Source organism: Falco biarmicus, chromosome 4 (assembly GCF_023638135.1).
Source record: "Falco biarmicus isolate bFalBia1 chromosome 4, bFalBia1.pri, whole genome shotgun sequence".
Classification (NCBI taxonomy): domain Eukaryota; kingdom Metazoa; phylum Chordata; class Aves; order Falconiformes; family Falconidae; genus Falco; species Falco biarmicus.
The window spans coordinates 4598317-4624865 of record NC_079291.1 but is presented as its reverse complement, the minus strand read 5'-3'; the positions used below and the strand labels follow the sequence as shown (position 1 = coordinate 4624865).

The 26549-nt window shown below is 41.4% G+C and overlaps 2 protein-coding genes across 4 annotated transcripts in view; one reads left to right on the top strand and one right to left on the bottom strand.

The window, feature by feature from the left end:
- The window catches only part of SCRN1 (secernin 1), a 38258-nt gene extending 17598 nt beyond the window's left edge, over positions 1-20660 (top strand). For 2 of the 3 annotated variants that reach the window (XM_056334468.1, XM_056334469.1), the window contains exons 3-9: positions 4657-4838; positions 10443-10645; positions 13579-13773; positions 15476-15641; positions 18137-18317; positions 19922-20081; positions 20353-20660. In XM_056334468.1, the coding sequence (XP_056190443.1) occupies positions 4657-4838; positions 10443-10645; positions 13579-13773; positions 15476-15641; positions 18137-18317; positions 19922-20080 (1086 nt within the window). In that variant the 3' untranslated portion in view covers position 20081; positions 20353-20660. The remainder of the gene's footprint in view (positions 1-4656; positions 4839-10442; positions 10646-13578; positions 13774-15475; positions 15642-18136; positions 18318-19921; positions 20082-20352) is intronic. The other variant, XM_056334470.1, reaches the window with a different exon arrangement.
- Positions 20661-23064: 2404 nt separating this feature from the next.
- The window catches only part of WIPF3 (WAS/WASL interacting protein family member 3), a 38384-nt gene continuing 34899 nt past the window's right edge, over positions 23065-26549 (bottom strand). Inside the window, 1 exon segment of the mRNA XM_056334467.1 lies at positions 23065-26063. Within this exon segment, the coding sequence (XP_056190442.1) occupies positions 26023-26063 (41 nt within the window). The 3' untranslated portion in view covers positions 23065-26022.

Sequence of the window (26549 nt, the reverse complement as noted above, 5' to 3'; positions counted from 1 at the left end):
TGCATTTATTCCTGTAAATAAGCAGCAAAAGATTTACCTGTAAAACACATTCTGTCAAGTACAGGAGGTGGTCTGAAGGGCTTTCTTGAATAACCATGTTCTGGCTTTCCAGTCCTCCACTTCACCATGATGAAAGGGCCCAGACGGCTCATGTCACCTGTGGAATCACCTCTCTAGGCAGTTCCAATCAGGCTGTCAGTTCTGATGTCTTGATGGCCGTGGAGGCGGCAGGCTGTGAGACTGCCTCATCACATTTTTGCCATCCCTCTTTTGGAAGGGGTTAAAAGCAACCATGGTGCAACTTCTTGAGTTACAGATATTTTGCCTGTTTCCAGATATGCGCAATGGTAAGGCAGTGCTTGAAGTAGTTAAGCAAAGAGTAAATGCCACATTAGAGCCTGGATCTGATAAGACGGTGGTGTGGGGGAATCTCTTCTGTAATCTAGAATCTTGTGGCCCTAATTCAAAGATCATTTATTCCTAAAGCATTCCCTGACTGTTGCCTTTGTTATCCAGGGCTGAAGCCTATGTGATTTCATTGATATTTCATAATGACCTGACTCACAGTGCTAGGATTCGCGCTTCTGCAGCCTGAGTACAGTAGAAGCTGCACAATAGTTTCTTTTCATTAATGAAAGAAGAAATCTCTTGTGCTTATGACTGTCCTGTCTGGGTTTGGAATACTTCCAACGTATCTGCATGCCCTAGCTAGGGTGGGAGGTACGTTTGTGCCTTCTGCTATGCTTAGAACTGTCTTTTATAAGATTCTTTTCTTGATACCGTAAGTGAAACAAAAGAAACGTCATTACTTTCAGCGGGCTCAATTCTTTTTAAAGCTGTTGGCTGCATCTCTTGTATGTGAAGTCTCTGTGTTTCCCAATGGGAATGTACGGTCACAGAGCATGATGCCAGTTATGCTGCTTTCAGGGCTGGAGTTCTAGCAAATCAATGGAGCCTGACACCACTCACAGCCTTTGCCACCAAATGTATCAGTATTATTCTGGTTTTAGCATTCATATTCAAAGAAAGATGCTAGTGTTAGGAAACGCTGAGGCTGGATGCTTCAGGAATTTTAAAGACAGGGTTGGTGGCAAGCAGAATCACAGCTATGTCTGGTTTATTTGTCACTGCCTAGTTTGGCACAGCTCTTCGTGGAACAGGCTGCTGTGCTGTTGTGCTGGAGGGATTTGCCAGATCAGTGGGGTGCAGGAGAGGGGACAGGAAGGTTGTGGTTTGTGCTTGCTTTTGAAATCTTGTCATCCTCTGAATTCCCATTTCTAGAGATCAGGTTGGCCAGTGAGGTTTTTGGTGGATACTGTTGTCTTTCCCCCACTTTCTTTCCATGTCTGAGCTGTTATAAGCATATATTCTGATTTCTGTGGAGTAGGTAGCAACGGTTTGCTACACTGCAAATCCAGTGACTGGCTTTAGTTGACCTATCTGATGCCTTGGGTGTACAGGTGGACAGCCCAGTTCCTCTGTTTCCTGCATGAAGGTACTCTTTCATCTGGAAGACTTTTCTGGTCTTATTTAAGGGGAGGGTGGGCGGTATGGATTTATGAAAAGTGAGAGGTTTACATTTAAAGTTAATTTTTTGTCACATCTGGACCCTAGTTTTTGAGATGCTTGTATCTATTATTGACAAATACTAACCAAATGCCTGCCCTAATATGTTACTCCTATTGAATGCCTGCTTTTCTCCTTACTAGAGTAAATAATTCTAATGGGAAGGTAAAATCTCATCAAGGCTTTTTCATCGTTGTCAATAACCATGGCAAAGGATTGTTGAACAAGAGTCAAGGCAATGGTAGTTTTACAAGGCCTGTCAGCTACCATCAGATTGGAATAGTTTTCTGTTATTTAGATCTTCTAAGGCAATTTATATCAATAAAGCTTGAGCATTGTCTATGTACATGAGTTGTATGGAAGCTGAAAATAACAGCATAAAAATATGGTCCATGTTAAACTCTTCATTGGGTTGGGGAATATAAAGAAGCAATACAGAAGGTGACAGCTGTATTCTGAGGTGTGCGGAGATGCCTCTTGATCACATAGTGACAAAGTAAAAGCACTTTTTTTCAGCATGCTCTGGATCCTTCAAGCAGGAGCAAACAATTACCTCTTTCCCCTTTCTTGACTGCTAACATTGACGATAAAATCTTTATAATGAATAGCAGCTTTGGAAATGCTTGGGTTTGGAATGAGGCACCAAGTAATAAGTGTTTGGTGGCAAGGATAGCCAGAATATGTTTTGCAGAGAAAAGGCATTCAGCATTTTTTCAGTCTGTCACTTTCCAGAGTGTTTTCATCATTTTTCCTTCTAGAAAGTCAAAGTGTCAGTGTAAGCAAGGTCATGTAATAGGGCTATTCAGCCAGACAAAGCTATGCAAGTGAGGGTTTGTAGAGCACTGCAGTCTCCTCCACACTGCACCTAGGATTTTGCTTTCTGCTGGGGAGTTGGGAATGTTCATGCCCTGGGCTGCTCTGCAGAATGGCTCTAGCTAGCTGGCTACTAACAAGATGTAGGGAGCCAAGGCATGTGCTGTGTCAGGGCTGGTGTGTGCCTGGCTGCAGACCTGTCCCCTGATAACTGCTCTGGCTGTATCTTCGCATGTAATATGGGAAGGTGCTTGGCCCAACCTCTTTTTCTGCTGCTGCAGCTCCTCCTTTGCACATCCAGGAAATACAGTTACTCTCTGTTCCCTCACACACATGCAATAAGTGCTTATCCAAACAGCACTGACATAAGGCTCTGAAAAAAATCTGCACAGAATGTCAAAAATGATATTTGCTTGCTTACAGCCCCAGTGGAGAAAGGGGAGTCTTGATAAGAAATGTCTGCTCTGGTGTGGCTTGGTTAGAAAATGAAGCAAAGAGTAAACTGTATGAAACAGTTTCGTTAGTTGGATCTTAGCTCCTGGCCAGTGCCAGGTTGTTGTACCTCCACAGATGAGGAATCTGCCTCTACAAAATCATAGTGTATTACTATATAAACAACATGCTCAAACAGCTTGGTCAAATATTAGGGATTTTCTCCAACAAATACAGCAGGTAAGTCCCTGTTGGGGTCTTATTGCCTAAGCCAAAAATCAAAATTAAGCATGCAGCAGAAAGGAAAAGAGAACCATGTCCCTACTTTTATTTTTAACTCCTTGGAGTGAAAGAGTTCCCCGTCTGTGCCTTTTTTTTAAAAAAAAATCATGTGTCCTCCGTGATAAATCATCCTCTTATTTTGCCTGTAATTTGCCTGGTTTTTTAGAAAGATGAGAGTTTGACCTGTTCACACACAATTCCTAAAGAGGGTGGCGAGCTCATTTCTTGTGTCCTTCTTGCATGGTGAGAGTGAAGGACTCCAAAAAAAAATGCCATTTCTCATCAAAGATAGCCTGTTAGACATTTAAATTGCATGATAGACTATTACTGTAAAAATCTTGCTTGAGGCTGGAGGCTGCTGCTGCTGCTTTTATGTAATCCTTAGAGGGGGAAAGACAGGTTAGAAAAAAAATAGCTTCTCACTGCTAGTAATTGTAGACTGATTCCTTTGGCTTTAGGTTTTAATGTAGACACAGCATTTATTTTCTTGGCAAACAACTTTCAGTCCACAAGTCTATTCTGCTCATCCTACTCACTGATGTTTCTGACCAAATATTCTTCCAGAAAAATGTTGCAGATTACTCTCTGCAAGAAAGGTGTTATGACAGGAATGGTGGACATTAGGAGCCGTCTCATATATACCACAGACAGCTTCAGTTTCCTCGAAAGAAAATTCTGTGGAGGTTGGTCCTTGAAGAGCTTAGTGTGACCTCAGTAGTAAAATGTAAAGCCCATTTCTTTGGCTTGTACATTAGGTCGTTGGCTTGATATAGATCAAGCTCTCTTCCATGTTGTCTGAGAAAACAATGCTTGTTTTTAAGTCCTAGGGCAAGGGAAAAGTAAATATATTTGAAAGATAACATATAATTTCTTTCTTCCTTGCAGTTTCAATGACCTTTGCAGCCTTCCTTTATATTTTTGACTTGTCAGAGTACATCCACAGACCTCTGATTACAGTAGACCATTTAAAATAGCTGAAACATCAGTTTTAAGCAAAACCAATGCCTGTGTTCTGTTTCCTGTGACTGTTTATAAAAGTATTCCACTGAATCTTTTCAAGTCGTGCCTTTTTGGTTTTTAATTTCTACTGGCAGTCCAAGTCCTGGTGGCAGGTGTAGGGGAGGCAGCAGGGGAGAAGGGGAAGCCTTCTGATGTACTTCGTCCAGTTAACATAGTTACAGTATGTACTTTAAGTACAGGGGGTTGTGATTAGATGAGATAGAGTGGTTTGATGTTGTTACTATGTACAAACACCTGTATTTCTTTACTGCAACAGTACAGTCTGTCTGCTGCTGCTTTCCACTTGATTCTAGCATTTGGGTTCTGCGTGACTCTTCAAAGCCTGCAGCTATCAAGAGATGTATTTTCCCAGACTTGGAATGTAAGGATGTAAAGGTTCAAACGTGACATTTAAATGTTTAAGAAAATTCCCTGCTCGTACACAAGACATGGACTTTTTAAAATAACGTGTCCTGTCTGTATCTTGAAGTTTTGTGTTACTTCAGTCACAACATTAAAGTGCTTGGAATTGTTTTGCTTTTTCTCTTCCTGCTTTTTCTGCAGTGCACATATATTGAGATTGAGCAGGTGCCGAAGACTCATGCTGTTGTGCTGAGCAGGCCCTCCTGGCTTTGGGGGGCAGAAATGGGAGCTAACGAGCATGGAGTCTGTGTAGCTAATGAAGCCGTCGTGACCAGAGAACCCGCTTCTGAATCTGAAGCCTTGCTTGGAATGGATCTTGTCAGGTGGGTGGCTTGCCGAGCTTGACCAGCCTTTCAAACACGAAAGGTTGAGATGGTGATGATACTGGGTAACAGCTTTGTAGTGTTGTCATTAGGAGATGTTGAAACAACACGAGCAGGAGACTTGTCTAGGCAGAGCTCTAGACACAGCTGAGTTAACACGTAAAAACACTTGGAATCTAGATTTGGCTCCAAGTATGTACCAGTCTAATGTGGCTTCACTAAATCTGCCTTGTCTACCTACCCTATGGTCTAGCAGTGGCTGTTCTGACAGGGTAAGAGAAATTACTAGACTGTTACTAAGGAACTGCTAACTAATTTGTAACATCAGATTGCTGGTGTACCCTTCATTCTCCCCCACTTTACGACAGCCTACTTTGACCTAGAAAGCTTATCCTGGGCTTGTAGCCAACTGTAGGCATAAACAAAGTATTATGCCTCACTTCAGCCCATGCATTCCAATGCAAACCATTGCTCTTATTTAAATGCTGGCAAGCAAACTCTGGTAAGTCTGTTCATTGAAGGCTGTCTGCGTAAAAGGCTTGTGCTGCACTGTAAGTCTGAACCTGCATGCTGATTTTATAGTGGAGAGAATTTAAAGGAGGTTTGGGTGGGGGAAGAAAGCTGAAAATGAAAGAATAAAAGGTAATGGTGCAAAGTTACTGCAAAGAGAAAGGGAGCAAATGCACTTAATTTAATTGAAGATGGAACAGAACATCAACTATTTAAATGAATCAGTGTTAGACCCGGTGGCCCTGCTGGAATTTGCCCTAGGATACTTCATGAGCAGGCTGAACCAATTTCAGGCAAATTCTCATTCTTTCTTGAGAAGCAGTGAAAGATGAGAGATGTTCTGGATGACTGGAAAAGGTTAAATGTTGTGGCTATAAATAGAGTTAAAAAGAGTTGTGTTTATAGACAGATTAACCTCAGTTCCTGAAGGGGAAGAAACCCACTTAAATATCAAGGAATTGATAAATGTGCAATAATAACAGTCAAGAAAACTCCTGTCAAACCATTCTACTTTACTCTTGTCAAGAGTTAACAAATTTTATGGATAGAGATTAGGAAATAGATACCTTGACTTTTAAGAGGGCATTAAGATCTTAGAAGGCATTCTCATAAGCAAGCTGGGAAGCATGAGTTAGAATAAATTGTTGTTAGGTGCATAGCTGCCTGAAACTGTAATTGTAAACGTTCTGTAATGATGTCTCTGCAGAAATACAGTGTCTGGTTCTGGCTACCATAGATCAAGAGGAATATGAGCCAGTTGGAGAAAATGCAGTGGAAATGGGAAATATGATCAGAGATCTATAGAACCTCACCAATGAGAAATTCATGAGGGAACTGGGGTTGTGTTTCTCTCTGGTATTTTCTCTAAACTCTGTATTACTAAAAGAATCTGTGGAGAAGTTGTACCTAGGAGGACTAGTGAGTTGCATCAAGGGAGACCAAATGGACTTGAGGGCTCTTTTGGGAAAATGTGTAGGACAAGCTTTTGTCAAGAAAGAGGATATGTTAGGTGACTTGCCAAGCTCTACCTCTATTTTTTCCCTCCTACTGCCATCCATTTGAAAGTTGAATAAACCATTGGTTTAGATGCAAAGTTCAGCTTGGTTTGGTCACAGTTATTGCAGTCTCAAAATACTGTTTTAACATTCAAATATATATGTCATCCAGCAGCTCTGGATTTACCCACACTAGCAAATCAGGAGATACCAAATAAGGAGAAACTGGTCATGAACTACGAGTGATCATCACCTGTAGATATTATCCTCCCCCTCTTCCTTCTTACCTGCGGAAGAAATTGTTGGTAACTTGAACGCAGAAAGCTCTTCAGGCAAGGAGAACTAGAGATGTGTTGCAGGCTACCTTCTGCCTCTTGTTCCAGCCACAGTGATTCTTTCTCTTATTGTGAAACTTGGCCAGTTACAGTAAACTTAACCTGTTCTGGATCACCTCATAGAACAGGGAGCCACCAAGTACAAAATCAATCATATAGGCTGCAATGAAGCAGCTGGCACAAGCTGTGCCTCTTTTTACCCATCTGCATGGATTTATTGGAATAAAAATAAACTGAAGTGTTTTAAGCCTAATTAAGGAATGCACACCTGTACCGGCCTCGTTTTTCTCACACCTATGTATATGCTGGACATCTGCATGCGTCAGATCTTAGCTGAAGGATGAAGACCGACACTCTGTGTGCACATATGACTGGCAGCTTGGAAAAGAAACTGAAAGCTTTATACTCTGAAACATGTTCTTAGGAGCAGGCATAAGAGTTGTCAACCCAGGAATGGCATCCAGGTAGTAGAATCAAATTTTGCTTGAATGCTCAGGCTCCCCTAAGAGTTTGCTTCTACATTCTTCTAAAGTGATTCTTCTTCCACAGAGGAGACTTCCTCTCTTTGAACTCATCTGGTATTGTCACTTTTCAGTTAGAATTTAAAGTCCAGCCAACATGGGCAAAGGCTGTAGGTGTGAGAGCATGTGGTGTTAAACAGGCCAGAGGCATCTTTCAGCAGAATAGTGTAATTCTGAAGGCAGCATGTTTTCTTGTTGAAATGGAAAATTGAAAATTCATCCTGCAACCTCATAGGCAAAGCATTTTTTCAATAAAGATCACAAATGGGCATCAGTGAAGATGTATTTCAGAAAGTTTATAGCTTGTTTAGTAACTGGCTGTTGGCATAATGACTGGAAAACAGTGTGTTACCTAGCATACTGTTGTATCTGAGGATTAAGACAGACATCTACGGATTTGTATTATCAGAATTTTCTTCAGATATTCTTCCTAGTGTGGTTTTGGAGGTTTCTTTTTTGAGGCACGGTTGCCTCTATGAAGCACCTGTTTGCTTAGAGAATACACTTATATGAAGACATGGTGTACTGTTTTGCTTATGCTGATACAATTGGAACAGGACAGCATTATCATACAAAAGGTGTGTATGAAGAAATCTGTAAAATACACCTTTATTTTTGCATTGTTGTCTTAGTTTTTAATCCCTATGTGTTTATATTATTTCTTCATTCTTTTTATTGCTGGTGCAATCACGTTCTCAGAGCCAAATAGAGATGCCAATCTTGGTAGGGAGTCAAGAATGCTCTTTAAAATGGTATTAATTTGTTTACTAATTTCTTTCCCTAAGGAAACATCAAAACTGAATGAAGTAGAATGTCATCATCGTGTATGCCAGTTACTTCATTTGGAAAGTCTGCATCTGTAATTGATAGGTGAAGTTGAAAAGCTTAAGATAATGTTTTGACACTGTGATAGCTTATTGGAGGTAGTGAGGCAGTGGATTGTACTAAGTCACTGAAATTTTCTTAATGAATAATTCATGATCTCATCTGGGGATGTAAATACTTAAATTTTTTCTTCTAGCTCACCTTGAAGGGTACTCTGAAATGTGTTAGTAGGAGAGAGATGCTGCAGTTACCCAGGACACTGATGCAGAGCTAACTGGCAAGTGCTAAGGTTCTGTGGAGATGAGCTGAGTGTTTGTTGTGTAGGATGGGCTGCTTTGTTTTCTTTGGGTTTTGCTGTCCCTTGTTGACTGATAGATAGGAGCACCCAAACAAAACCAGAGCCTTTTTGTTACATGGAAGGAAGTGTAACTTTGGAGCCATTTGCAAAAAAAAATAATCCAAAAGATATTTATTCAGCCTGAATCTCTGCTGTAGTTTTGACAGAGAAAGCTAGACTATAACCATCTCGAAAGGAAAATTTCAGGGAGACGTTATTAAAAGTTTTAGTGTGATGTTATGTTTATTGCTAAGTTTTGATCTAATAATAACCTAATGCTTTTGGTCATAAACTGGAGAGAAGGGAGCAGATTATCACAGAATCTAGTGACTATATGGTCACCAATGTAGTTGTCAGCCCATTCAATGGAGTTGCTCTTAGGGAATGAATTAAGACGTGCTTTTTGGACAGAGTTTTAAATGATATCTATGGTATATGCTAAGACTGGCATCTCTGTATTGCTCTGAAAAAGCAATGGCACCAGTGGTGAAAAGAATGAATAACATAAATGCATAGGGACTACGAACGGAGAGAACAATACAAGACAAGTTTCAGCTAATACAAGAAACAAGATGAGAGAGAAGGACTTTATAAATGCAAAGAAGGAAGATGATGGGAGAGAAATAGTCACTGTAAGTTAGGACCTAAAATTCTAGTTGGCTTTCCTTTGTCACTAAGTGGTAGATAAATGCTGCTGAGGGAGGTGAAAACACTGCTTTTAATAATTCAGCCTAAACCAAGGCTAAGAGTGGCCAGCCATTGAACAAAGGAGGTGCAGTGCAGAAATCAGGTTGAAAAGTATTTAAATCAATAAATTTGTATTCCAAGTTATCAGGACCTGATTTGTGTACTGTAGTTTTTCAGGAAGAAACAAAGTAGTGTTTTCTTGTCGTGTGATTTGCAGGGAAATGGAAAAGGTTAGCATAGTACTTAAAATTAAAAAGAATAATTTCTTAGACCTGTTCACCAGCCAGAATTACTTTTTCCATAGAGCTATTAGAGAAAGATAAACACAGAGGAAAATATTGAGGTGACATCACGAAGAGACATTTTGGACTGATCCAGGTAACTCTCCCAAAGGATGGAGGCATGGATATACTGTTGTTTGAAATACTGCACTTCCTCATTACCAGTAACTGCATTTTGGAACCAGTGGAAGTGTTTGCAGGACTGATTTGGACTCTTCTGGTTACTGCTTTTGTTATTTTGGTTAGGGACGTAAACTGTCTCAAGGGGTTATTTCATCCCACCTACTCAAGGCAGGATACAGTCGTTACCCTACAGCTTTGTAAAACCCATTCTTGTGCTTCAGTTTACTTTTCCCAAAAATACCCTTGCTTTGCTCAAACTCCCTTTTAAAAAGCATGTTCTTTTAGACATATGGTTAGTCTTAGTTCAAACAAAAGCCGTATCTGGTGTTTAATCATTAAACTTTTTTTGGAGAAGCCTCTGCAGGAACACTGAAAAGTGGCTGTGCAGAAATGCGTCTGTTTACAGTGCGCAATATGCATCAAAGGGTAACATATGTCTAGCTTCCATGGCCAGTTAAATATCGGAGCACTGGGAAAGAGAAGTTGTAGAGATTGTAATACTGAGGACTCCTTCCCTTTTTTGATCTCTGGTAATATTAATTTGCAATTTCTCATTCTTCTGTACAGAACTTGCATACAGCTCTTTCTTTAAAAAAAACTTTTCAAATGGGCCTTCACATTTATTCTGTCTGTCTGAAGGGAGTGGGATAAATAGAGCATTGCATGTTTACAGGTTTGCAGTGCAGCTGAGGCCCTTGGTTGGGAATCAGCCTTTTTTTTTTTCTTTTTTTTTTTTTTTTTTTTTTTAGTACTAAGACACAGCTATATTAGGCTTGAGACTAAAGAACCAGTGTAGAAAATAAAGACTTGAAACAAGTTAAATAATTGAATACCTCATCCTGTAATTCCAGCAACTCCTTAAAGCAAGAATTCTTACACGGCATATCTGACACTGGTACACAGATCAGTGCTGATATTTAAAATTAATAACTTGCGGAGACCTCACTGTTACGTGCCTGTCTGAATATCTGTTTAACCATTTTCTTACAGACTTGGCCTAGAGAGAGGTGCAACAGCTAAGGAAGCATTGGACGTAATAGTTGCTCTGTTGGAAGAGCATGGACAAGGTGGAAATTATTATGAAGATGGAAATTCATGCCATACTTTCCAAAGTGCATTTTTGATTGTGGACAGAAATGAAGCCTGGATACTGGAGACTTCTGGAAAGTACTGGGCAGCAGAAAAAATCACAGGTCAGTTTATCGCTCATAGCAAACCTCTGTTATCATAAATAGCTGTAAATAATTGTCTTGGAAGAATTGGTCCTAAAGTCACTAAGTTTAAATGAGCAATTTATGCAAGTGTTTGACTAAATCATTGATTTTAACCTTCTTCTGTATTTGTACACCTCTTACTTTTTTAAATGCTGATTTGCATTGGCTAACGTACCTTACCATTTTCTGTGAAGCTGGAGACTTGTTACCTGTATACATAAGCTATGTAATAATCTTCTTGCTTAAATTTTTATCTTTAGGTGTTGTATTTTCCCAGCTTTACTTACCGTTTGGAATGCGTCAAGTGTCTTTTTGATCGAATTTATGCCCAAATTGTTACTTAAAACTCTAAAATACTAAGAGGGAAGGAGAAGCATTGATACTTTGAGAAAAGGGCTCTTTTTTTTTTTTTTTTGAATGGGCTGTTGCTGCTTGCTTTACTCCGATATAGACCCGTTATATCCCCATTTCTTATTTGATAGTGCAAAACAATACTTTTCTGCTCTTAAAACTTGTAGATGGTTTCTTCTTCTATATGTGTGAAGCCAGAGCTGCCAAATTAACATCTAGATTTCACCGGCTTGGTGGCTGAACGTATTTAAAACTTGGCTGGCAAATACGTGTTGCCTTAATACAATATCATTGTCTAAGGCATATATTTAGTATATTCTCAGTTGATTTTAGGTTTGAAAAGATTCTTATTTTCATAAGGGTAGAGCTTTTTAAAACTTACATTTGAATGAATTAAAAATTCAGATAAAGAGCATTTTTATCATCCGTGCTTTGAGATATGACAGATCCATTCAATTCTCTTTTCATTTTCCCTTTGCTGAAAGGTAGGAGATAGCAGATACTGGGAGGAGGGAGGCTTAACTTTGTTGAAAATATCAAAGCAAAGAAATAACACCAGGCTGTGTAATGGTGTGTGATGGCCTGTTGTCGGTTCCTGCCATGGAATGTGAAGCAGCTTACCTTAGCAGGGATGGTGTTTTCCCAAGCAAACCTTGCATTTAAGGATACCTACAAGATGGAGGAAGTCTTCTAGCACAGATACCAGACATAGAGGAGGGGACGCTGGTAATGCTGTCCTGATACACGAATTCTGAAAAGCAGCTGGCTGCTGAGGTTCCTGGGGTTATGTAGTGGCAGCCTGCCTTCTGCTGATCTACCTGGCTGGTATTGGAAGAATAGTGGGGTTTTTTTTGCGTAGCCTTTCTAGCTGCATCAGCAATAGACAGCCTTCATGTGCTTCTTCCCAGCAAATAAACTGTTGCCTTCATCTGCTGCTTGCGGCTTTTTGAAATGATACTGCAGATCTGTTCTGATTTTTACCAGTGCGTTTCTCTTCAGGAGATCCCTGTGAGCTGCAGATAAGTAGTTTGCATCTCCTGCAGCCTGCTGAGGCTGCCGGGAGTAAGGGCTGCTGGCTATCTAAGAACTCTGTATTTCATACTTTGTTCAGGGGGTTCTTTTTTGCAACCGTAAGTGTGCCTCTTAAGCTTTGGAATGAATGCACAAATGCTGCTAAAACAGGGAAAATGTGTCATTCTGCAGTGCGAAGGCATTTTTTTTTCCTGAGTGTCCTCAGAGGAGTTCTGTTTATAATATCGCTACTGCAGTTCTGTAAAGCTTCTAGTGAATATTTATCGAGCAACTCTTTGATGTTAATTTAAGGACAAATGCTTTTACATCCTTCCTATGACTGTTCTTCAGTCTGAGTGGAAAAAATGTACTTGATAAATTTTCATTTTTTGAGGGGGATCAAACCCATGAAATACTATTTTAAGTGAGTTACTAAATGTAATATTTTGAGAGCTTCTAAGGAGTGGCTTGCCTAGCTTGACAAAACCACAAATATTTCTGTCACTCAAGTCAAGAAAATTCCCTGAATATGCTGTTGCAAAGTGTGAATCAGAACAAGCTGTCAGTGACACTAGTGTAAGTCAGAACTGAATGACAGTGACTTTTCTGAGACTGATGCACAGAACTTCCTACTATAAGTTGTTACTCATTATTTAAATTGCATGCATGAGGCATTACAAAAGCAATCAAGCTTTTGTGGAAGGCAGTATTAATAACTTTCACAAATACTGCTTTGGTTCCTATTTAAAAAAAAGATAGTGTCAAATTCCAGAATCTGGTTTTATTTTAGTTTACAGATTTCCTTATCAGCTCTTTCTCTGGCTTCCAATGCATCGCTTTATTCTCTCAGAGGAGTATCTCTAGCAGTCACTGTTAGTCATGCTGTAGATATATGGATATAAGCACTGCGGTATTTTTGAGAAAAGCAAATTAAAGAACCCTTTCATATTCTTTGAAGGCTACTTACACTTTCTTTTTACTTCATGCCATTTTAAAATTCAAGATTAAAAACTAAGTTTAATTTAAGCCTATCTTGCTGCTTACAGTAACATTATTTCTCAACTGGGAAGCTTAAAGCAATTGATAAGCTTTTAAAACATTTTCCAAATTAAATTTTCAGTTTTGGGAGGGCAGAGAAAGTTCATTACACTAAATGCAGCTTTGCTGAAAGATATTTTGAAATCAAGTCAGACCTCAAGCTGTGTTGTGGCAGTGGAATACACTGTTGGAGAAGAGATTAGGTGAGTGCCCTTGGCATTTGGAGACCACTATTACTTCATGGTCAGAACGTGTGAGGTACAGATTGTGAAACCGGTATTCTGACTAAATGCCACTATTAATCGCAAGGCAGTGTAAATATCTAAGTAGGGCACGGAGAACTGAGCTCTGCAGCGTGCGTTGACTGGTAATTCCGTGTATGTGTAGTGCTGTCCTGCTAAATGTACATCCTAACCAATGGCTTAATTTATTTCCTAATTGAAATTACGTTGACCTTTCAGCTTCTCCCAGAAAAATATTAATGCTCTTTCAATATGTGGCTTTCTCTACAGAGGGGGTGAAATGCATTTGCAATCAGCTTTCATTAACTACAAAAATTGATGCTGAGCATCCTGAACTAAGGAATTACGTGAGAAGTCAAGGCTGGTGGAATGGAGACTCAGACTTCAATTTTTCTGAAGTGTTCTCTCTTGCTGATGACCATTTAGCCTGCTGTTCTGGCAGGGAGAGCCTAGAAAAACAAGGTGGTAAGTGTTGAACCACCTCTCTGTGTGCAGTGGGATTTTTAGTCATTACTGCTTCCTTTTGGGCATTCCATCCACAACTACTTGTGACTGAGAATAACTTTACGTGTAAACTGTGTGGAAAGGCAGAGCAGCAGTGAAGACTGTCCCTAAACTTGCCGCAATTTAGAATGAAGCCCTTAATGTCCCCCTCAGGTTTAAGGTTTTAAAACAGGATTGCAATTATAAAATAATTTTCTTTGGTGGTGTTCTGATGTGCGTGATGTGCCACTACCTTTTTGTGCTCTGGTGTAATTATAGTGGCCCTACCTAATACTAAAATAATAGTATTACAAAAAAAGAAAAAAGGCCTCACGTATCAAAACTTGAGTTCAGTGGATTCTACGTTTTGGGAGGTTTGCTTAGGCTTTTGGGGAAGGAATTAAGATCGTCGTTTAAGGAAAAGCGATGCTAGTCAGTTGCAAACTGAAGTTCCTTTTTCATTGTGGAGCAGAACAAAGTTACTGGAACAGACTATGTGCCAATTCCCCTCAGTCAAAGGAAGGGTTTATTTCCAGACCAGAATTTATTAATGACTTCAGTTCACTGCAGCTGGCCAAAAGCACCCTGAAATTATCAGCCTGCAGCAGCGCATGGCTGACATGCATCTGCTCTTTCATGTGTAAAAAATGGTATGTTATCTTTTTATGAAAAGCCTTGTACTACAGATGTGAATTTACTAGATTGTTAACATTTTCACATGTTGGCAAATGTCAAGGAGAGCGTAGAGGTGAAATATTGCAATGCAGAGTTCCTGCTTAAGGCTATGGAATTACAGGGTGTTTGTGTCTGAGGCAGATGCAGTAACTCTGAAGGACCATAGGTAAAAGATCTTAATAAACCTGGATTATTGTACTAAAAAGCCTGAGGGCCCTTACAGACAGATGGCTGTGGCTGCAAATCCTGCGGACTGCTGGGTCATTCCATGTCTGCTGGTGTATTGAGGCATCCATGCACGAAAGGGTGAGTCATGCAGGGTTTGAGAAGTTGCTGGGGAAGAAGTCCTTCCTACCTGCCAAAGGGGTAATGCAAGAAAACACGGAGATGCTGTGGGGAACAAGCTGTGATAAGCACACAGGCAGGAATAGAATGAGAACAGGGGGTTCTTGTACATACTGGTTTGGAGAAAAATCTCAGTGTCTAGGTCTGTTGCTGTTAACGCCCCGTGAAGTCAAGATGAGTCAAAATTTTGACTGAGAGCTCATGGAAATAGATGAGAAGTGGGAGATAAGGGTGCTCCCATTCTGCCTGGGCTTGGGTAGAGGTCGCTGCTTAGAGGAAAGCGGGTGGTGTATGTAAGCAGTCTGTTCGTAGTGATTGGTAAAGCAGTATTACAGACGTGATGGCCTTCTTCCTGAAAAATATCTTTTTAATGACATTTCTCCCTACCTAGCAATTGCAATGCCTAATTAATGCTTCTTAATGTTCTCTTTTACTCTCTAGGCAAGTTCATTCTGGGTTTATATCGTTTAAATAGCAACCATTAACTGGGATTTGTGACACGCCCATGTTGAGTGTCACTGGTCGTATTAGGCTAAAGCTTGTTCAGGCTAAAATCCTTACCTGGGGTCCAAGCCATAGAACACTCAGGACTGTTTTGTTTTGTTTTTGTTTTTGGTTTTGTTTTTTGAACACACACCCCACCCCACCCCACCCCTTCATATAGGTGACGTTTCTGCACAAGCTATGATTGATGTCCTGCGTGACAAGGATAGTGGTGTCTGTGTGGACTCTGAATCTTTCCTTACTACAGCTAGCATAGTGTCTGTTCTGCCTCAGGACCCTAGTTTTCCCTGTGTTCATTACTTCACTGGCACACCAGACCCTTCAAGGTAAGCCACAGCACTGGGGTTCCCTGGGTGCAGAGCAGATGATGGGTTGATAGATACTAAACAAATGCTGCTACCCGAATGTAACCAGAAATAAAATCAATAGTTGTTGGTACGCAATCTGACAGTCCTGTGGTACTGAACTGCATCTCGCTGCCATTCTAAACGGCCAACACTGGGCTGAAAGGCCCCATCTGGTACTTTGCATAAATTCAGAGCTGCTAGAGTAAACGCAGTTTAGGGAGGACCCAGGAACTACTACTCAAGCGTAGTTGCCTTCCAGTGGGTTCCTGTTGAGGTATGAGTTTGTGGACCATTTTTGTCACTTCTTTTGGACAGGTGGGTGCAGAACTGAAACAAATAAAGTGTATAACTAGCAAGGAGGGGGTGTGTCCTCTAGGTAGCCCTGTATGACAGCAAAATGCTAACAGAGCAAAACATCTGCAAATCCTAGGTATCCCAAGTATGTTTTTTTTTTATTGGAGGGACAATTTCCATTTGGTTTAAATGAAGTCTTCTGTAGCTTCAGCCAAGGAGATAAGGGCCATGGGCCAGATCATCAAAGAACTAACGAATTATCTGTGAATTTCAGGTGGATTCTGTTTAAAACCTAAGAAATTAAACCACTTGCAGTTATTCGGGAGGTCTGCCACTTGTGTTGGGGTAGACAGGTCATGGGGAGGAGAAAAGGGTGCCCTTGAACAGCTGACAGTCGTTCCTGTAAGAAGAGTGGTAGTAAGCATGAGGTTCTACCGAGGGCTCTAGACATCTGTGCCAAAGGGACTTTCCACCCACCTTGCATTATGCAACTCAGACTTCCAGGGTTACTAAGAAGTGTGAGCTTGCTTACCAAAACTTTTCTTTGACTTCATGCAAATCGTTTGAGACAGAAAGGAGCAAGGCGTCCAGTTGTTTTGGTGGGGTTTCTATCCTTTTGAAAGGTGGAGAGACTAGCTGTAAGAAAGAAAAACAATGCAGAGGCCTTTCTTGCGTTACTTTATACTCTAATGCATTTAAAAAGCGCATAATTTTAAGTGCACCTGGTGAGTCACATAAACTTGGTCAGCAAGGCTTTGTGACAGTGACGGAAGAGGTAGTAGCAAGGAACCTGCTGACCGTATGCAGGCAGGGGTTATTCGGCCAGTTCTGCAGAAGTCTTGCATCTCTGGCAGCTGCTTCACTGCAGAGCGCAGGGTGCTGTTTTGCTGTGCATCTGGAGGGAAGGCAGGCAGTTTCTCCGTGCACTGGCCAATGCCTGCTCTCAGACTGTCATGAATTAAAGTCCTGGATCGTTGGGGTTTTGCTGTCTCTCTCTTTCTCCCTCTCTGGAATTTAGATCCAAACTGAGTGTTGAAGTAGTTTGAGGAGTGTCACAGTATTGGTAGCTATGTCTCTCCCCTACCCCCACCCCACCCTGGCCCCTGACATAAAATTCTAAAGTGCTGCTGGTTATATGCCAAATCTTCTGATATTGAGCAAGGTATGTAATCTTTAATCTTCCCTGCTCCACACAAGCGTGTGTTTGGGATTTTAATGAAAATCTGGGAAGAGAAGAAAAGATAGCGTGGTGAACAGAGAAGAAAAGAAATGGTGTGAGGCTGAACGCTGAGATTTCATTAAAAAACTTGGAGAGGAAAATACAGTGCTACTTTTCCAAATAAGTGTCAGAATTAGCATGAAGGAGGCTGTCATGGTTTAACCCCAGCTTGCGACTAAGTACCACACAACTGCTCACTCGCTATCCTCCCCCCAGTGGGATGGGGAGAATTGGAAAAAGGTAAAACCCGTGGGTTGAGATAAAAACAATTTAATAATTGAAATAAAGTAAAATATAATAACGCCTGTAATGAAAAGGAGAGAGAAATAAAACCCAAGAAAGAAAAGTGATGCACAATACAATTGCTCACCACACACTGACTGACGCCCAGCCGGTCCCCAAGCAGCAATTGGCAGCTCCCAGTCAACTCCCCTCAGTTTATATACGGAGCATGACATTCTGTGGTATGGAATATCCCTTTGGCCAGTTCAGGTCAGCTGTCCTGGCTCTGCTCCCTCCCGGCTTCTTGTGCAGCTCTCGCTGGCAGAGCACGCGAAACCGAAAAGTCCTTGACTTCAGCGTAAGCACGACTTAGCAACAACTGAAACATCACTGTGTTAACAGTGTTACTCTCATAGTAAATTCAAAACACAGCGCTGCACCAGCTACTAAGAGGATTATTAAATCCATCCCAGTTGAAACCAGGACAGAGACCAGAGAAGCCTGTAGGTAAAAAGGGATAATCAAGTTTTACAGTAATTGGCAAACCCAATTCTTTTGAAGCACGTAGATTTATTTTGCTTGTGACCAGTACCAACTCTCTAAGCTACTCTGTGTCTAGTGTAGATGAATTATCCATGCTGTTCTGTATATGTTGTTTTAAAATAGCTTGGTGAACATTTCAATAACGTATATAAAAATCTCTCTTTTTATTGCAAGCAGTAATTCTCATTTCTTTCAGGTCCATATTTAAACCCTTTATTTTTGTTGATGATGTAAAATTAGTACCAAAAGTACAGTCTCCTTCTTTTGGCAATGATGATCCTGCTAAAAAGATACCTCGATTCCAGGAGAAACCTGATCGCAGGCATGAATTGTACAAGGCACATGAATGGGCTCGATCTCTCCTTGAGAATGATCAGGTAAGAGCTGTGAGACCTGGAATTAAAGAAGTAAATGTAGATTCCTAAATCCATATACTTCAAATTCACTCACTGGAAAACGTTCTCTGAATATTCTTAGAATCCTTGCAAGTTTATCTTGAAGAATGATGCCCTCTGAAGGACAAACTATTCTGTGTAGGTTTTTTTTCAGTTATCCTGAGAGTGTTGCTCTGCGCAGTTTCTTTTACAAAGTGAAAAGTCAAGCTGACAAGCTGATGAGCTTGTTCAATCCTTGTTGTGTATGTAGTCGTTTAAAGTGATTATTGAACACTGGATGCTAATGCAACATGGTATCAGAATTACACGATAGGATGATGGCAGGAACGCTGTAATTTAAATTATATGCTGAATTAAGAACTACATAGTTTGAGGGTCTTTTTCTTGAAGGAGTAATTTGCACATGACAGTTTTGCAAGTCTCAATTTAATGCATTTCTGTTAGCTTGTAAAAATTAACTGAAACTGCCGTGCAAGAAGAAAGGACAGTTTCCAATGCCATGCAACAGGTACCTGAGGGCTGAAAACCTTCCAGTGTGAAACCTAATTGGAGTCTTGCTAAGACCATAACAGCATTTGGACTTAGCCATTAGTGATTAAGGAAACCATGATAATCTTAGCTAGTACAAACTTTATTTAAATGCAGTTTTGGCTAGATGTGATTTTTTTTTTTTTTTTTTTTTTAATCCCTTGGAATAGTTTAATTAAAAATCTGTGGCCACTGAGCTAATGCTGACTCAATGTGCAGCTGGCTCCCATAGCATTGTGACACCGAAAGTTCTGGTAGAAAAGGAAAGGTGGTTTCTAGCCAGGCTTCGTGCTATAACACCTGTCCACCTGAGAACCTAAACCTTCACATAGGTGCTCTGCTCCTTCTGCACAAATGCTGGTATAAATCCTGCAAGGGTCAGAACCATCACTCTTTCTAAATGCCTTTTTCCTGGAGTTCCATTTGGAAGGCTGCAAGCAGAACAAACAGCACTTCTCCATTAGAAAAAAAAAAAACCCAAAAACAAACGAGACTTTAAATAACATATGGATGAAACAAAATGACACCACCTTCAGGAGTGAATTTCCTGCCCAGAAACATGAAGAGCAGTAAGTTAGAACGGTGCACAAAGCCTTCCCTGGGATGTGGAGTTACACATCATTTCAGATCTAATCATGATCTTGCAGGTGATGATCTGAGGGGAATACACGTGTACATACCATGATCTGTACAGTCCTTGGGGCTTCCAGTCTTCTCATATAGTTGTTTGTGGGTTTACAGGCTTCAATTGCTTTACTTTTTTATCATGTGTACAAGTCTTATACCATTTTCCTCTATTTTTTTTTACTCCATCATCCTTCTGCGCTTTAAACTTAGCACCTCCTTCTTTGTTATTTTTCTTAATGCATAAAGTGTCCAGCACTGTTCCTTTTAGCTTTTGACCATCCCAAAAACTATTAACAGAAATAGTTTGTACTGAGAAAGGCTTTCTCATTTTTAAACATACTTCAAAAGATCTCCCAAACACAAGAGAATAGTAAAATGCTTTAATGAGCCTGTTTGCTGGTTAATTGAGTTTGGTTGCTTCATGCCTTCAGGATAAAGGCCAGAAACTGATGAGGATTATGTTAGACCTTGAAAAACAAGGCTTAGAAGCAATGGAAGATATCCTTACTCGTACAGAGGTTCTGGATCCTGCTGAAGTAGTGGATCTTTTCTATGACTGTGTTGACACAGAACTAAAGTTCTTCAAATAAAGTAAGCAAACACTTCAATTCTTTAGATACTGAGTTTCTGGTAGCAGGTATCGGTGAATGTGAAATGTTGGATCCGATTCTGATCCTTCTCCTTGTCTTTAACACTAAGCTAAGGGTGTTCAGAATCGGGTCCAAAGCCACCTTTCTACCTCAGTGCGTCTGCTTGGATTGTCTCCCAAGTCCCTTTTCCCTATGCTACCTTTCAGGCAATTTTTTTTTTCAATTTTGCTCTTGCTTGGAATGGACTTTAAACTACTTTTATCTCATTTCAGCTATGGTGGCTGTTGTTAGCCTTTTCACTGGAAGACTGCAAAGTTCTTCAAGCCTTGAAAGAAAGTCTTCACACTGGTGAATTTGCAGGAAAAAAATGTATAGAGGAAAAAAAATGTTACTTGCTAGCTGTATCTGGTTAACAAATTGCTTTCCTTTGTCCAATCTTGTGGTGTTCCTGTTTGTGTATGTATATAGTGAAAGGAGGAAGTCACTGACTGGTCCAATTACTGTGTGCATGCTGGCTAATTTAGTACAGAATGTTTAAATGTGTATGTTGGGCAACCAATTAAAGCAAAGATTAACTTCATCGGGCTAACTGCCATATCGTTATTAAAAGCGATGTTTTTTCCTCTGTTGCTCAGGACTAGGCTTGCAGCAAAGCTGACGTGCATTTTTCTCTTTTTGGTAATTCATACAAAGAACGGTAGAGTTGAAATCCCAGTTCTGAGGGGGCAGGAAGGTAAGTCCTGGTTCTTGACCTTGCTGTACTGGCCTTGTATGGGCACATCTGGTTACGGTAACTCAGCACCTGTCACGATGCTTGTACAAATTCCCAGAATTAGCTCCCCCGGGTTAAGTTTTTGTCTTCACCTGCACCCAGTTTAGGGTAGCTTGTGTTTGTAATGCACCTGGCTGCCGCTTTTGTACCGAGTACTAAAATGCAGAGCCGACCTGGATGCCTAAGGCATCTATACATAACCTATTGGTTCTCGAGATGCAATTAATAAGGTGCCGTATTTATATACGTTTGGAATTTTTTGAGGGAATAGATGCAGGACATTGATCAGTACCTGGCTATTCTCCATCTTTCTGTCTTTGTACAGCTGAAAAGTTCCTAGTAATCTCAGTGGCATGTGAGTGTATGTGGCTGATGAATCCGCTAAGTACCAGTGAGTTACTGGTGGGAGTGGCAATCCAACTGGTTAGGCTTGGAAATGGCTGTCTTGCGCTTCCTTGTATTAAGTGCAGTGCTGCAGCATGCTTCCCTTCCTTGACAGTCCTACAGACAGACCTGCTTTTCATGTGTTTTCTTCTTGTAGAAGTGAGGTAGGGCAAACATTTTAAGAATCAAACCAGTAAACACTGCTTCCTGTGTCGTTAGAAGGTGGTTGTGTTTGGTTTTTTTAACAGGAGGTTCAGACAAGAAACCCATGTCCTTAAGTGGAAGTTAGCATATGGAGTTAAAATCCTTCACTGTTCAGGGAAGGGGAAGGTGAGGAACCGTGGACTTTGGTATTGAGGAAATAAAAGCTCCTTAAAGGCAGCAACACCCCAAACTGAAATGGTAAAGTGTTGTGCATTAGCGAACAGTCTTTGCCGTATTGGCACAGTGCATTCTCAGAATTATTTTTTTTTATGAAATTGTTCCATTCAGACTCATTACTTTGGTATTGCCTTATATGACAACTGGCAATTGGACAAGAAAATGTTTGGGCCTTTTCACTTACAGAAAACAAGAGTGAAGATATTTTCTCTTATGGCCTACCTAATAATCTTCCCATTCACAATATGCTCCTCCCATGCTCTCTATTGCAAGAACGGCTCCTGTGTCTAGGTGTTCTGAAACTGGAGACAAGGGAAGGAGAAAATAGGCAAGTAAACCCTAAAACTTAGCTTCTCTCTACCTAGCCAGGATAGGGACTGCAAGGAGCACATTTCAGAGGGTGCTGTGCTGGATGAAGCCAGTTGAAAGAGCAGTGTGCTTTGGCCAGCCACCCACAACTGAAGTAAATGGGTTTCCCAAGAAATGCACTTTATGAAGGAAAGGGTACTTTGAATGAAAGTACTTCTGATCAGAGTACACTTAACGCACAGGGTTGAACTTCAAAACTGCTCCTGTGAGCTGTTGCTTGCTGAGCGCTTTGTATCCCAGTAGGAGTAAGTGGATATTTGCGAGCCAGGGGAGAACAGGGGTAAAATGATTGCCCCATCCAGAGGGCTAAAATTAGGATATACCACTTCACATAGCTCTTCTGCACAGCTCTGATCTCTAAGCTTTGAGAGTTGGGAGGGAGGCAAGATGAGAGAAGAGGGTGTTCCTGCTAAAAACATATGTCGTGTTTGCCTGTTTTTTAAGAAGAAACCAACATTTGCAGTTATCCGATGCAAATTTATGTCCTTATTTGAAACTGCTTATATGACACAACTAATAAATTGTTTTGAGCACAGTGATCCAGGTAGTAGTTTTCTAATACTATGTTGCTTTTACTTCAGCTGGGCAGTGCGTTTTTGGAAAAAAAAAAAAAAAAAATACTGCGCTACAGCAACATGTTTGAGTGCAACGACTAGTCCTACCTGTTTGAGAAACCAGAGCACCCCCATGGCCTTAAAGCTTCCAGTGGTCTTGCGCACATCTGTGGTTCAGTGGAAGGACATAGTGGGACTAATGGGACAGCTGCCACTGGGAGACAGCCAGTGCGATTCTCTCTTATCCCCACGTCATAGCAACCTCAGAAGCTTCAATGGATCTTGAACAACAATCCAGTATATAGGGAAATAACATCTCACCGATGCTTGCAAATATGCACAGTCTTTCTGATGTGATCCTCGAAAGATGGTGTTTGCTTCTAAAATACCCCTAATCGTAACAAAAACAGGAGTAAATTTTTTTTCTCCTTTAGATATCTTCTGGAAGGTAGTCTGGCATTAAGTAGTTTTAAAATCGGTATGAAGGTACTTATTACAGAGCAATACACAAGTTCCAGAGCAAATGAGAACCAACAGTAAGTCACCTTTAATAGCACTATAACAAAATATTATTCAAAGCAGTATTAAACTTTTCCAGTTGTTTGAGAAGCATGTATATGCTGACCCCTGCTTATTAATATATTCATGCATATTTATCAAGTATAAGAATTACAGTAAGTACTGGTCAAAGCATCACTATTTTATTTTTTTCCTTTTCACGTGACATACAGCAAGGCGTCATAATAGGCTGGAAAAAGACTAATGATGCTTTCTTAGTCCTACAGATGAAGAGCTGCTCAGTCTTGCACCACCTCCACACCATGAGCATGTGTGTGGGAGTAGAAGTTGCCCCGTAACTGAACTATTGCAAGAACCAAGAGAAAAGTAGCAATGCGTGAAGATGCAGTTAGCTGTATTTTCCAAAAGTTTTGTTCAAAGGCATAACCGTGGGGAAAGATCTTCACCTGTGATCTGAAATGTCATTTACAGCTGCAGCTGAGGGGAGTTTATGGCCATTATATAAGGTAATGCTGTAACTGTAAATAGCTTGGCTGTTAGCACCAGGCTCGCCCCAGAACACCACTGCCCTGTTCAAGCTGGTGAATCAGAATTGCTTAGGTTGGAAAAGACCTTGAAGGTCATCAGTTCCAATGGTTAACCTAAACCATGTCATTAAGTGCCACACCTACAGGTCTTTAAATACCTCCAGGGATGGTGACTCCACCGCTGCCCTGGGCAGCCCGTTCCAGGGCTTGACAGCCCTTTCAGGGAAGACATTTTTCTTAATAGCCAACCTGAACCTCCCCCGGTGCAACTTGAGGCTGTTCCCTCTTGTCCTATCTGCTTCTCGCCTGGCAGAAGAGACTGACACCCTGGCTTACTAAAACTTCCTCTCAGGTGGCTGTAGAGAGCGATAAGGTCCCCCCTGAGCCTCCTGTTCTCCAGGCTAAACACCCCCAGTTCCCTCAGCTGCTCCTCATGCGCCTTGTGCTCCAGACCCGTCACCAGCTTCGCTGCCCTTCCCTGGACACGCTCCCACCTCAGGGTCTGTCTTGCAGTGAGGGGCCCAAACCTGCACACACTGTTCAAGGGGCGGCCTCACCAGTGCCTTACAGGGGGACGGTCGCTGCCCTGGTCCTGCTGGCCACGCTATTTTGGATCCAAGCCAGGATGCTCTTGGCCACCTGGGCGCACTGCTGGGCAGCCTTCCGGCCACTCTGCCCCAGGCCTGTAGCATTGTGCAGGGTTGTTGTGACCCAAGTGCAGGAACCCAGGAAAGCTGTAAGAAGGGGAATCAAAGACCGGTTAAAGTTGGAAGGGGTGGCTGGAAGTCATCTGATCCGACCCCCTGGATTAAGCAGGGCCACCTACATCCAGCGGCTTTTTCATATCTAAGTAGAGTCAGACTCCACAGCGTTCCACTGTGCCAGTGCTTGGTCACTTTTCACAGTGGAAAAGTGTTTCCTGAAGTTCAGACCGAGCCTCCTGTGTTTCATTTTTGTGCCCGTTGCCATTGGTCACGTCACTGGGCGCCACTGAAGAGAGCCTGGCTCCATCCTCATTGCACCCTCCCTTCAGGCGTTGACACACATCGGTGAGATCCCCCTGAGCCTTCTCTTCTCCAGGCTGAACAGTCCCAGCTCGCAGCCCTGCCTCACAGGAGAGACGCTCCAATCCCTGCACCATCTCAGTGGACCTTTGCTGGACTCCCTCCGGCACGTCCATGTGGAGCCCAGCACTGGACACAGCACCCCAGGTGTGGCCTCGCCAGTGCTGAGCAGCGGGGAAGGATCACCTCCCTCAGCCTGCTGACACCACTTCCCTTAATGCACTGAAATGCACAAGAATAAAGGTAATTCTTGCTGGAAATGGACATCTTGTGACCAGAGCTGAACATCTGTGATCCAAAGACCTTAGCCCAGGCTGCATATTAAAAGCAGAAGCTCAAGTCTTGTCCACTGTTCTTACTTTTATCAACTAACTCTATTTATAGAGGGAGTCCACTTTGTAGACTGCTTGTTCCATTTGGTGTATTTTGGACAATGGAGCCTCACTGTTCACCACATTACGGGCTAACAACAGTAGCTCTAGTTGCCTGTTTAAAACATGGGTGTTTAACCCGTCATCCAAAGGCCTCCTCATTGCTGGGTAAAAACAATCTGTCACACAAATGGTAAATACCCACTTTGCCAGCTAGAAGAAACAGCACGTGTGCCCTTACGTAGGTACCTTCTGGCATGTGTATTCACACACCCCCATTTTTTCTTACAGTAGAACAACTGTCTTGTCCTCCAGTTTGGAAAAGTTCTGTCATCTTTGTCGAGTCCGTGACTGCCCAATCCAGCTGGGCTTCTTCAGATCCTGTACGATCTGTAAGCAGCAGGAGGTAGGCTCAACAGCAGCCACAGCTCCTTGTCATCTCTTTCCCCTTCACGCTTGATGAGAAAAGGATTGTGGGCCCATCTGTTCGTGAAAGTGACGTTCTGCTGCAATCTGAGGACAGGCAGGGTAGAAGTAGTGAAGAAACATACACAGACACTAAAGGTAGCATGTTGGGGTTTGATAGTTCTTTGAAAAAATGTCTGAACTGGAGAATTTCCAAAATATTTAAAAATTATGACAGAAGGGGGAAAATTAACTACAGGCACACAATGCAAAAAGTATTCTGAGGTAACATCTGTCAGCACGATGAGAATGAGAATTGTTTCAACACTACAAAGAATTTAAATTTTATGCTGCTTTGCTTAAAAACCCCCACCTATATACAATAATTTAAAAGCCTCTACTAACATTCCTGTAGTATGTAGGCCAGTTCAAAAAGTATCGTTTATGTCACTTTTCCAGTTTATAGAAATGTTAACGTTGCAGCATTTGCAATTCAAATATAGTCATTATCACCGTAATGGGGACCCCTTCTGTTTTGTATAGTATCTTGGTGGTGTTCTTTTTTAATACTAATCCAGAGCACCAGGAGACTCTTCTTATCTCACATGTGTTCTTAACGGAGGGTTTTTAGAGGGATCTGTAAATAGACAGGACAGGTTTAATCAGAGGAGGTAGACATATTTTTTTATATGGATTTTGGATGCAGTTCTGCAGCAGGGATCGTGCATTTATCTCCCGCCCTTGAACTGATCCACATATACATATTGCTTATGCTCTGTAGCCCTCCGGTAAAAAGTCTTTGATCAGATCGTACAGCAGATGATTTAGAATGACTAAGGCTGCTGTGAAACGTCATGCAAAGTACCTTGGCATGGAAACAAAAAAATTCATGAAAACGTGGAGATAAATAGTTGATCTAATAATACAGAAAAGACTGAGTTATATGAAAATCAGAGTATGGCCATGAGATCTTTCAGCACCTTCTACTACCAGTTTTCAAAGCTGGAGAGGTGAACTTCTGCTCTGCCAACAGTGACCTGGTACCCAGTGTCTCAGTTAAGGTGGAGGCAGAAAAAAAGCAAGGTTCAATCATTCATTACTTTCCTGGCAAGGTTCAGGTACT